This window comes from Oratosquilla oratoria, chromosome 42 (assembly GCF_046742065.1).
Source record: "Oratosquilla oratoria isolate Oo_2021 chromosome 42, ASM4674206v1, whole genome shotgun sequence".
In the NCBI taxonomy this organism is placed as follows: Eukaryota; Metazoa; Arthropoda; class Malacostraca; order Stomatopoda; family Squillidae; genus Oratosquilla; species Oratosquilla oratoria.
In genome coordinates this window covers 29,042,070-29,055,437 of record NC_134818.1, presented here as the reverse complement: position 1 = coordinate 29,055,437, position 13,368 = coordinate 29,042,070, and the positions used below count along the sequence as shown (strand labels likewise).

At 38.3% G+C, this 13,368-nt stretch overlaps 1 protein-coding gene across 2 annotated transcripts in view; it reads left to right on the top strand.

Moving 5' to 3' along the window:
- Positions 1–13,368, top strand: part of LOC143021681 (uncharacterized) — a 260,489-nt gene that overhangs the window by 183,271 nt on the left and 63,850 nt on the right. For both annotated transcript variants that reach the window (XM_076179302.1, XM_076179304.1), the window contains exons 10-15: positions 1,814–3,619; positions 3,885–4,853; positions 9,571–9,930; positions 10,848–10,922; positions 11,014–11,049; positions 11,667–11,861. In XM_076179302.1, the coding sequence (XP_076035417.1) occupies positions 1,814–3,619; positions 3,885–4,853; positions 9,571–9,930; positions 10,848–10,922; positions 11,014–11,049; positions 11,667–11,861 (3,441 nt within the window). The remainder of the gene's footprint in view (positions 1–1,813; positions 3,620–3,884; positions 4,854–9,570; positions 9,931–10,847; positions 10,923–11,013; positions 11,050–11,666; positions 11,862–13,368) is intronic.

Sequence of the window (13,368 nt, the reverse complement as noted above, 5' to 3'; positions counted from 1 at the left end):
TAACATTCAAAAAGACTGAATCATGTCTGCCAGTTCTTCCTTACATTCTTTAAGTATCCAGTTTGAGATACCATCAGGTCCTGAAGCTTTTGTCACATCAAGTGATCCCAAAAGATCACTTCACTTCTACATTTATAGCTTACAAACCAGAATTCTTGCTCCCTTCGCTTTCCTTTAAAAAATTGCTCTCTTTTGTAAAGACAGATTGGAGACTCAGTCATTATTTCTGCCTGGTCTGAGGCCTTCTCAAAGACCTTGCCAGTCACTATTAGCTTGGTGATTTCTTCCCTGTGTCTCAATTTACCATTGATAGACCTGTAAAACAGTTTTGGTTCATCTTTGCATTTATCTTCATCTCTTTCAGAATTACTTTCTTCCTCCCTGCATATTCATGTATAGTAATTTGTAGGTTGTTTGTAAGCTTTTGATTTTTTTGCTTCTTTTTCTCTATTTTTCCCAAGCTATGCCCTGTCATTTTTTTGCAATCTGACACATTTTGTTGAACTAGTACTGTTTCTGCTTCTTCCTTTGGCACATGTATGTTCACTCCCAGGTTATATATATCAAGGAAGATTTTCCATTTCCTCATTATCCTTGTGGTACTCATGAATTCCTCCCACTCTGTTTCTTAAAAGAATTTTTTCAACCCAAAGTAATTTACCCTCCCAAAATTGAGTCTACCCTGTCTGTGTGAATCATTCCTTGGCTCTATTTCCTCATCCTCCAGATGAAATTCTATTAGTACATGGTCACTTTCTCCTGTAAGGTGAAGATAATTCAAGGAGCTGATGATGTCTTGCACTGGCAGATCTACTTGTGTGGGAATGTAATCACTTATCCAGGTCACTTCTTCTACCCAGTGGGTCATTTTGTTCTTCATAACTCTACTTAACAGGGTATTTCCTCAGGAATCTGCCTTGCCAATTGTTTCCCATTCCTCCTAGTTGACCTCACTATAATTAAAATCTCCAATAAAGACCAAATTGTCTTTTTGTTCTATAGATTTCTTTAGGAAAAGAATTGTGTCCAGCAACATTTCTGTGTGTGTGTGTCTTACACAATATTAAAGCCAGGTGCATGGCTATAAGAATGTGCATGCATGAGTGTAAGCAAGTACAAACCTCAAAGGGGATAATGGCACTCCACACAAAGGGTTAACCAATGGTTAGGTGAAAGGAATCCATTGAATTATGTTTATTGATATAAAACTCATGAAAATAAGCTTATGTGGTCACATGTAGAGTCAACCCTGTAGAAATGATGGTGCCACTACCACTCAGAGGGTTCAAAGCAATTAGTACTCATGTTTTGAAATACTGGAAATAAGTGACAATGTAAGTGCATATGCATGGGATATATGTGGTTGTATAGGTATTTCTGTTTTGGTGTGTGGGTACGAATGGATACAGGTAAATACATACATACATACATATACCAAAGGCTTTTTTCCCCTTACATGGGAGGTAGTCAAAAGTCAAAGGCATAGAACCACCCCACACATTCCATCCCCTGCATACTCCACTCCACTCCACCCTCTTCCCTCCGTCTTATCATGGCACCTCCTGGATGACGCATCATCCCTGCATGAATTAATTAATTATTATTATTTCCCATTGTCCAGGAGAAGCCAAGATAAGAGGGAGGGAGAGGGGTGGATGGGAGTGGATTTTAAGCCTTTGTTTTTTTTTTTTGGCTACTTCCTTATAAAGGGGAAAAGACCTTTGGTATATATATATATATGTATGTATTTTACCTCATAAGTTCACAAATAATGCTCAGAGTCATAATAATAGTGGAAACCTATTTTTTTCAGACTCAGGTTAATGCTAATAGCCAAGGTGCACCACAGCTTGAGCTGCCTCCACCTCCGCCACTGCCTTCAGATAATGAGTTAGTTCCTGATGTCCCTGCACGTTCTCACTCCATGGGTGCAATGGCCAACATTGATCAGTCAGAATTTGAAGCCCTATTGGAGCTCAAGCGCCAGGAGAAACGAGAGAAGGAGGAGGATGAAAAGAAACGAAAACGGGAAGGGTCCAGCACTGCTGAGCGTAAGAAGAAAAAGGATGCTGCTTCTGAGGGAACTCCCAAGCCACGCCGAAAGGAGTCGTCTGCCGCCAAAGAGGAAGACTCCTCTCATGCTGCAACAATGGATACTGATGTCAGTGAGTGCAGTGAGGCCACACCATCAGTCAGGAGAAAAGGATCGAAGAAACCTCCTACTGGGCCTGCAGGGAGTGACTCATTAGACCGTAAAAAGAGTACACGGAGAAAGGATTCAGTGAATGAAGGTCGAGATCACAGTGAAAAGAGTGAAAGACGCAAGAGCATAAAAAAGCGTGAACCATCAATGGAAGTGGATGTGAATGATGTGAGTGAGAGATCAGAGAGAAGAAAAAGTTTGAAAAAGAAGGAATCTTCTGTAGATAGAGATGTTAGTGAGAGTGAAAAGTCTGAAAGAAGAAAAAGCGTTAAAAAGCGTGACACATCGACAAGCCGTGATTCAAGTGCAAATGCTGAAAAGACTGAAAAGAAACGAAGTTTAAAACAGAAAGAAAAAGATGTAGAGAAAACTGATTCAGTAACACAAAATGATACTTCTATAGAACCTTCTTCTGTGATAAGTGTAGATAAACCTGTGAATAAACCAGATAGCTTAGTAAATGACAAAGAAATCAGTGAAAGTTTACATGAAGCCCAAGTTATAGCACCAGCAGCAGTGGCAGCGCCATTGCCAACCCCTTCATCAGAGATGGTTCGGAAACCACCTCTACCCCGTGAAGTGCAAGAAAAGATTAGGTCATCGTCTGAGGATTCACGGCCTCAACCAAAGGAGGATGAAGTGGCAAGGTTAGGAAAGTCCTCAGAGCAGGAAGTAGTTACAAAGTCAAAGGGAGAGGGCGAGAGTAAAAAGATTATAGACAAGTCATCAAGTGGGAAATCTTTGCTATCCTTAACCTCAAATGAAGGAACTCTTAAAGCATCAGATTCTTCAATTTCAAGGGCTGGTTCTGTTAGTCCTGTCAAGACAGTAGGAGAAGACTCAGGCATTTCTTCCCTCAGCTCCCATGTCAAGAAAGAAAAGTCGAAATCAAAATCCCCAGCCCCTAAGGTTAGTATTGAAGTTCCAAAGGCATCACGGATACAAGATACCTCCTCACCAGAAACAACAGGTGTTTTAGGGACCCCACAGTCTCCTCTTTTGCCTCCAGATACTGATAAAATATTGCAGGAAACAGCGAGTAAAATCAAAGAAACAGAAGGATATTCCACACCAGTTAAGGCAAAATCACCTGAGGTCAAATCTGGGGATATAAGAAGTGAATCAACTTCAAGCAAGGATTCAAGCCGTCAGTCTTCTTTGACTTCCACACCAGCAAGGAGTAGGACAGGGTCTGAGTCATCCACTGATGCTCCTGGGAGGAGGCAATCTAAAATATTTTCTAAAGCAGCAATGTGGGATAACATGATGTCTCAAGGTACAAAGGAAAAGACCCCGACAACAGATAAGCCTAAGAAGGTAGGACGCCCGGGAGGTCCTAATATGGCTGATCTAACCAAGAAGTTTGAAGACAAGTCAGCACCTGAACGGAAGAGTGTCATCCTACCAGCCTTTAAGGTAAGTTTGTTTGTTTTTCCCTTATTTTGTATTCTCTTGCAGATTCTAACGGATGCATTTAAAGTTGGAATTTGTAACTCTTCCTATAAACTTTTGTTCATTATTAACTTTTCATTTAACTATGGGCCAGATGATAAGCAGCACCATAAAGCAGCAGCCTTATAAAAAGTCATGTTTATCCTTTGCATGCATGATTCTGAAGTATAATGTTTTGTAGACTGAGCTGTTGGCTGATTAATCATGCTTACAACCTTTGGCCATCCAGATCTCGGACGCTCGCAAAGCTTTTGAATCCAAGCCAGCTGAGAAACCTAATTTCCCTCGCAAGAAATCCGTAGATTCTACTCCATCTTCCCCTACAACCAAGGAAATTCCTAAATTGGACCATACCTCATCAGGGAAGCTGAAGGATAAGGTGAAAGAAACAAGTGTTTTGAAAAATGGTAGCTCTAAGGACTTGAAAAGTGTCAGTAGAAAGAATTCTTTAACAGAAAAGTCTCCAGCCAAGGATGTTAAGGACAAGTTATCTAAAAAAGAAAGTCCCAAGGAAAATACTCCAACACGAAGTTCTTCTTCCAAAATTCAGCCTGAAGAGAAAGCAGAATTGCCAAACCAAGTGATTAAAGCAGCAACTGATGATAAAATGGTTAAACCAAAAACACAAACAAAGACCTTAGAGGTTAAAGAACGAGAGATTATAACAAGTTCTGAGGAAGATGAGGCTGTTGTTGTAGGGGGGCTCAACCTCAAGTTGGGTGGAGTAGGGAAAATTGCCGAAGTGGGAACAAAACAAGAGATCAAAAGAACAGACTCTTCAGACTCATCAGACTCTGAATCAGAGGCAGAAAAACTTCTAAAGCTGTTATCTGAGAAGAGGGAGAAAGTTGAAGCTGCAAAACGGGAGAAATTAAGGAAAGTTTCACAGAGATCTGGGGTAGCAGAGAAGGACATGCCTGCCATCTCTGAGGAATCAAAGTCACCATCAGTATCTCCTTCGAAGTCCCCAGAGAAGACAAGGAAGGTGAGTCCTGTAAAGGAATCAAAGGAAAGTCCTGAACAAAAGTATGCCACACTGCCCAAGGGTTTCAAGAACAAATCCAAGATAAGCAACGGAGAGGTACGGGGTATCGGGAGTGGCAGCAGCACAGAGAAGATGGAAAGGGATGCTCTCATCAGTCAGGAGATTGAAGGCATGATGTCAGCCATCAAGGCAGTGGATCGCGCCCTCACACAGGTCTGTATAATGTCAGGCCAAGTCATTCCTGCTGTTGCTTTTTTTTCTGCACTGCTTCTGACTTATGCTCTGACCTCTGCATGTCTGGCTGAAACCTGCTTAGCTTTGACTACCACATTTGGTTGATATTTTCAATTAATAAATATTCCTTTTTTCTTTTGTTGTATAGTAATGATATTATTTTGGAAGAGTAGGCATATAGATGTACTAAGAATAGCCATAGAAATTAATTGACACTTTCATACATATCACAGTTTAGTACTTTTCTCAGTGTATATTTACATATATATACAGTAGAATATACATAATGGCATACACCAAGGTCATCTTACATTACAAATATTCTTTTCTACTACAGCATTCTTCTCCTCACAAGGGGGTCTCAGTCCATTTATTACTGAATTATTATCTAACCCCCAAAACTAGAGAGGAAACGTGAAACTAATTTTCACTCCTCTTGCAGTTAAAAATTACATGTAGGGACACATGACTTACTTTATTTCTCTGTCTTTGTGTATACCCCTTCTTTTAAGGCTTTCATGCTGCCTCTTGTGTTTACCTTCAACCTCTGTTTCCATTACTTCTTTTTTTTTTCTTCCTCATCCTTTGCCACTTGCTTTACCTCCTCATCCTTCTTTTATTTTTTTATTTTTCATCATGCCTACTCCTCTTCCTACACTGCCTCCTCCTACTCCTCCTACTCCACCTCCTCCTTTCCCCTCTCCTCCCCTCCCCCCTTCTTCCTCTTCCTACATACATATACCAAGGCTTTTCCCCCTTCCAAGGGAGGTAGCCAAAAAGGGAAAGGCATAAAAACACTCCCACCCATTTCATCCCTAAATACACTCCACACACCTCCCACCCTCCCTCTCATCTGAGCACCTCCTGGATGACGGGTCATCCCTGCACCCTGCCCACCGCCCTGGGTCAGAAGCAGTGTCGCAAGACACAGCACATCCACAGCAAGGCCGCTTCATTTAATCGGCGACCCCCCCTCTCCGTCCCCCCTTGCATATAAGGAGAGGACGGGGAGAAATCCCTTCGGGCTGCGTCAAAATTTACTCACACATACTACCCCACCCCCCACCCCCCGCCCATTCTTCCTCATGCAATCACAACATCATCCATATACAACCATTCTCCACTCACCTCTGTCTTCCATCCTCTCCCTTCCTTCCTCAACAGACATTCCCCTCTTCCCCAAAGCCCCCTTCACCCCATCCATCCACCTCATCCTAGGACGTCCCCTCATGTTCACTCCCTCCACATCTGCCTTCCATACCTCTTTTACTAATCTTTCTTCACTCATTCCTCTTCCTACTTTTCCTTTTTGACATTTACTGTATTTGTTGACAAGAAAAATTTTGAGAAAAAATTAATGGTATTTTGGGAGAAAAAAGATGTGGTTTCATTGTTGATTTAGTAAAAGTTACTGAAAATGGGGTTCTTAGGGGAAAAATTATTTGTGTATCATCATGTTAGTAGCAATAGGAATGGAAATATCATAATTTTAATGGGAATATTGATAGTTATAATGATGAAGTTTATTTTATGTTAGCAGCAATACCAATGGAAATATCATAATTTTAATGGGAATATTGATAGCTATAATGATCAAGTTTATTTTATGTTAGCAGCAATACCAATGGAAATATCATAATTTTAATGCAATATCGATGGTGAATGTGATCAAGTTTCATTGTGTTTAGAAAGTAATGGCAATCCTTTCATGTTAAATCACCTGTAAATTAAGAAAAGAGTATTGCTGTCATCATTGTTTAGTGGACTACTGTTCAACACAAATCACCCAAGACCCCCATAGCCATACCCCACTGCCTGTTTTGCATTCAATGCTTAACTCTCACTTCATGATATGGCTACATTAGACTTGCAGTGATTTTTTTTAAATTCCTTTTAGAAAGGAAAATTTACATTTGGTGTGACATACTGTAATTTCAGCTCTAGACTCACAGTGGGGCATTAGTAATACAACATGAATCTAGCCCTCCTTTTCCAAGATATGAACAGTCTGAAATTATGGAGATAGTTGAGGTTGTCCTCTGGAATAGAAAATAAAGATAGAGTACTGATAGATTAGGTGTGCACTGGGGCTCTACAGTAGGTTTCAATTCATTAAAACTAGAGTCAGTAGTTATTATTCTTTTATATGCATAAATTGTATGTACTGAAGGCCCTTTTCTCAATTAGCTGTGTCAGAGTACACAACCACATCAGAAATAAATAAAAACCCATTCAACCACCATTACCATCTCAGTACTTTCAGATTAAAGAGTTGTTACATGTGTATATGTATATACACATACACACACATGAGTGTGTGGTTTTTATGTAGGAAGATAAACTTATAAATGACTCTATAACTTTTCAGGGAGTTGTTAGCTAGAATGGGGTTATATTTGAATAGGAATTTAGAATTTATATATATACACACATGGCCATTTATAGAATTATGAAAGGCATGGAAGACTTTGATAGAGAAGATTTATTAAATTGGGATAGAAGAAAAACAAAGGGACATGAAAAGAAACTCAAAAAGGACAGTTATAGAAGAGATCTGAAAAAAAAGCTTTCCACACAGAGTGGTCGATGTCTGGAACAAATTGGATGAAAGAATAGAGTGTGCTAACACCATACATGAATTTAAGAACAAACTAGATGTTGCAAGATACAAAGACGGTACACTACAAGCATAGCTCCCCTTCCCATAGAATACAATTAGGTAAATACATACATACACACACCATGTATACTCATGCATAAAACTGATTTTATGTAGAGTATGACCTTTTTTTTTTTCCAGTTTTTGAACATTACTAGTAGACTTACCGTAGTTGAGTTTTGCAGTGCTGTGTATCAGTCTAGACATATTTTGTGCAAATAAATGTTCTTCATACCTTTTTGTGCCAAGATACCCCAAAAGGGGCAGAAAAACTAATTAAAACACCTGATACAAATGAAAATTTAGAGTCTGTACTTTTGGTCACCAAAAATTCCTGAATTTTGACACTGTCAAAAACATTACTTGTGTATAGTGTGACCCCTTATTTTTTAAGTAAAAAGTTGGTCATAAAAACTCAATACATGAGTATACATGGTATACATACTTGGTGTTAGTCTTGAATGAAGCTAAACTGAAAAGTGAAGATGAGTTTGAGCTCAGAAATGTAGTAGGTAGGATGTCAGGGGTGGAGACTGAGTAAGGGAGTGGCTTTGTTAATTCATAAAGAGATGAGTAAGTGTATGGTTGAATGGGAGGAAGTGTCATCAAGGATAATGTGGAAAAAAAAACATACATATACCAAAGGCTTTTTCCCCCTTACACAGGGGGTAGCCAAAAACAAAAAGGCATAGAAACCACTCCCATTCCTTCCCCTACATATTCCACTCCCCTCCACCCTCCTCCCTCCCTCTCATCTTGGCACCTCCCGGATGACGGGTCATCTCTACATCCTGTCCACTGCCCTGGGTCAGAAGTAGTGTCACAAGACACAGCACATCCATAGCAAGGCCACTTCATAAATTCGGCGACCCCCCCCTCTCCGTCCCCTCATGCAGGGAAGGAGAAGACGGGGAGAAACTCCTCAGGCTGCATCAAATTTCTCATACATACTTCCTCACAGCACCATCCCCCACCCACTCCCCTTCATGCATCACAGCATCATCTATTCACAACCCTTCTCCATTTACCCCTATCTTCTGTCCTCTCCCGTCCTTCCTCAACAGACATTCCTCTCTTTTGTAATGCCCCTTTTACCCCATCCATCCATCTCATCCTAGGACACCCCCTTATATTTACGCCTTCCACCTCTGCCTTCCACACCTCTTTTACTAATCTTTCTTCACTCATTCTTTCCATGTGTCCAAACCATCCTAATACTCTTTCATCAACCCTATATCCCAGCTCCCTTTCCACCCTTGTTCTCCTCCTCACCTCCTCATTTCTCACTCTAGCCTAGTAACCCCTATCATGCTTCTCAGACATTTCATCTCAAACACATTCAAACTCCTTCTCTCTTCCTCTCTTATGTTCCATGTTTCTGCCCTGTACAGTGCTGTTGGCACAATCACTCATTCATTTAACCTCTTAGCATCCATTCCCAGATGTCTATTTCTCGTTACACATTTTAATCCACCAAGGAATTTACTCACTTCTCTCAATCTACATTCTACCTCCACCACAAAAAAAAACAAAAAAAGCTTGAGAGGTATGGGTGTTTATGAGTATATATATTCATATATCCTTGTGTAATAGTTAATCCTTATAAATAGGGGTGAGGGAATAATTCCCACCCTCAATTATTATATAGGTTTTGGGAACTGGATAAACACACCACTGATGATTGGGCTGTTGACCCTTTTTATGGAGAGAGATACTGTAGATGAAAGAATTTGTGTGTACAGATTTATTTGTGTATGTGTATGCTTATTAATATATATATGTATTAATATACACACAAATAATCCATTACATATTGATGTACTTCTCTCATTTACCTAAATATACTAAAGTATAAACTCACTTGGGCTTCTTTTAGAATGTTTAAAGAAGCATCTTTAAGCAAACTAACAAAAATACTTGAAAGCTCAGTTGCTGTTCCCTCATTAATTTGCCTAAGAATACTTATAAAAAAAAAAATAATATCAATAGATTTGCATATACTGAATCTTATGATCATAATTTTTGTTGGTTTCACAGGAGGAACAGGAAATTCAGCTTCTGAAGGATTCTTTAGTGAAGACACTGCCAGATGGTGGCAAAACTTCTGTTACAAATTCTCGGACAAGTTCCAAGGAAAAACTGTACTCCCCTCGGGCCGACCGAAGGACACCAGGGAAGGAGGTCCAGGTTATTCCACCATCACAAGTTCTATCTCCAACACCCCGTGACAAGGAAGACACTAGTCAGAGACAATGGGGGAGTGCACGGAAGGAGACTCCAAGTAGCGGCACGCAGCAGGTTAGGATAGAATATGCGCCAGGTGTGACGCGCCTTGCAACACTTGTGGTAGCCGAGCCTTCTCGCACCATCACCACCACAGCACCTGCCACAAACGTGGTGAGACTCATCACCATATGTCTGGTTCTTGGACAGTTGCGCACACCTGCCATAACTTTTCAAAATTTCTTTTTATTTTGTTTTAGTCATTCATTATGGACATAATGGCCCAGTTCAACTGCTGATTGAATTGCTGTACTTGATTCGTCAACTTTATTCAAAAGTTCATGTGTGCACTTGTTCCAAGATCAGGAGTTGCTGTAGTTATGCTGTAAATTGTGTTGTCATGGTGTGATGTGTCTTAGCATTGTAATGTTTTGTAGTATATATCCTAGAATGTTTATATTTAAGAATATTGTAATCAATTGGAATATATTATTGTAGTTTACTGAGTGAGGGTGCCACCTTTAGTATTAAGTTTATTCATGTACATACACCTAATTGTAATATACAGGAAAAAAGCTACACCTTGTCCCTGAAACAACGAAACACATTACCATATGCACTCTGTATTTATTTATATATATATATGTATATATATATATATATATATATATATATGTATATATATATATATATATATATATATATATATATATGTATATATATATGTATATATATATGTGTATATATATATATATATATATATATATATATATATATATATCTATATATATCATATATATACATATTTATATATATATATATGTATATACAAAATATATGCATATATATAGATAAATATGTATATACATATAATATATGTATATGTATATATGTATATGTATATATATACATATGTATATATTATATATGTATATATATATATATATATGTATATATATATATATGTATATATATATATATATATATATATATATATATATATATATATATATATATAAAGGTGTTGAAATAGAAAGAGGGAGTTTAATGTAGACAATATTTTATTTTGTTTATTTATTTATTTTTTTCAGAGCACTCCAACTGTATCCTCCAAAGCCACACCCATATCCTCTGTGTCTTCAGATCATCATATCCATAAGACACGGGTAAGTTTTCAGAATTATTTTCAAAGAGGAATGAAGATATATTCTGCAATTTATAATTTTAATTCTAGATACTAACTCATTTGCTCTTCAGACCTCTTACATGTATGTACAGACGACAACAATCAAGGTACCTCATATATACATTGTATTCAGGAGTTTTAGCATGATTGTACAAAAATTTTATGTATGATTCTAGGAAAAAGATCATTATTGTTATTTTTACAACTGGTTATATTCGTAAACTGAACTAAGAATAAATTGTATGCATTTGTGTTCATTCAGGTCTTAAGTCGGGCATCATCGAGCTAAATGACATTGTTCAGTGTTTGCTAAAACAAAATCTTGGAAATATGTAACTATTTCCTTTCATATATATATATATGCATGAGAAATTGCATGAACTCATGATTCTAAATATGCCAAAAAACCATTAAGAAAAAGAATAAAATGATGACCAAGCACTTTCGTCTATTTCAATATCCTCAGGGTACATGTACCCTGAGGATGTCTAAATAGACAAAAGTGCTCAGTCATCATTTTATGATTTTTTTTTTTTTCTGTGTACATATGTATATGTGTATATATATATATATATATATATATATATATATATATACATATATACATATATACATATATACATATATATATATATATATATACATTTATATATATATATATATATATATATATATATATATATGTATGTACATATACATATACATATTACTGTATCCTATTCAGGTAACACAAATTCCTGGGGAAGATGTGGAGAAGCAGAAAGATTCAGATGGCACAACTCCCACAAGAAAGAAAGCTCAAATGGAGATAATCCTTAACAACAGACCAGATGATACAAAGAAGCGGTCCTCATATGCTGAGATTCAGCTCAGTTCACCAACTACCAAGGAACAGCCCAAGCATGAATACAAGACAGAGGTAAGGATATGACATTAGAGCTTTCTATTTTTTTTTTCACTTGGGTATTTCTATTTTAGATAATAGTAGAAAGCTTTTAGTAAAAGAGAGATGTAGAATGCTGAGTGCTCTTTGGTAAAAGGATGGAAAGGAAAATTTAATGTATTATTTGGATTGTTAGGCTCAAAACTACCATATGCAAAATACTCCTATATTTTTGTTTTACCTAATGCTAGACAGTTTTATGTAGGTGAAGGATGGTCTCAGGATAAAACTGGATTATGGCTGGGGTATTGGCTGCATGTTATTGTGGGGTTAAAATCTGCTCAGTACCATGCAGCTGACACTTTCAGGTAAATGCAGGGAAAAGTAAGGTGATGAGATTTACAAAGGGAGAGGATGGCAGTGAGTTGGAAGTAAATATTAAAGAAAATAAGGCTGGAGGAAGTGGACCATTTTAAGTATTTGGGGTTGCATGTGGTAGGAGATGGAGTAGATGTGGAACTAAACTGTAGACTGAAAGAAGCAAGTAAATGTCTTGGGGGAATGAAAAGTGTCATGAGAAATAGGCATCTGGGAAAGGCTGCAAAGAGAAGATTTTGTGAAGGGGTGATCATGCCCGCAGCACTGTATGGAATGGAGGTTTGGAATTTAAGAGAAGCAGAAAGGAGATGAAGTGTCTGAGAAGTATGATAGGGATTACAAGGTTGGATAGAGTAAGAAATGAGGAGGTAGGGAGAGAGTGGGGGTGGAAAGGGAGCTAACAGATAAGGCTAATGAAATATTATTGGGGTGGTTTGGACACATGGGAAGAATAAATGAAGAAAGATTAGCAAAAGAGTTGTGGAAACCAGAGGTGGATGGAGTGAATTTGAGGGAATGACTGAGGACAAGATGAATGGGGTGAAAAGGGCTTTGAGCAAGTAGGGAATGTCTTTTGAGCAAGGAAGGGAGTAGACAGGGGATAAGGATGGTTGTGTATGGATGATATTTTGATGCAGCCCTAAGGGATTTCTCCCAATCCTCTTTATTTTCAACATGAGGGAATGGGGAGCTGGGGTTGCCATGTAAGTGAAGCAGCCCTGCTGTGTATGTGCTGTGTCTTGCTGCATTACTTTCAACGTGGGCAGGAGACAGAGATGACCCTTCATCCACGAGGAGCTAAGATAAGAGGGAAACAAGGGTGATGGATGGGAGTGGAAAGGGTGGGAGTAGGTGTGTGCCTTTGACTTGGTTAACTCACTAATAAGGGGGAAGAAGCCCTTTGTATATAGATTGATCGATTTTCCTCAATAGTCTACAGCCATATATAATAACATTTGTGTTCTGTTGGTCCTTCATCTGAAATATGGGACCAATGATGAGTACTTGCATATGGTGGTTCTGCAAGATGGATAGCAAAGCATTCCCATTTTCAAAACCCAGCAATCTCCTCATCATATTAGCATCCCCAATTCTGAAACCATACACATACATTGGAGTTGCTGCCTTTCATGCACAGGGCATGCCCAAGTCAACAGGGATACAC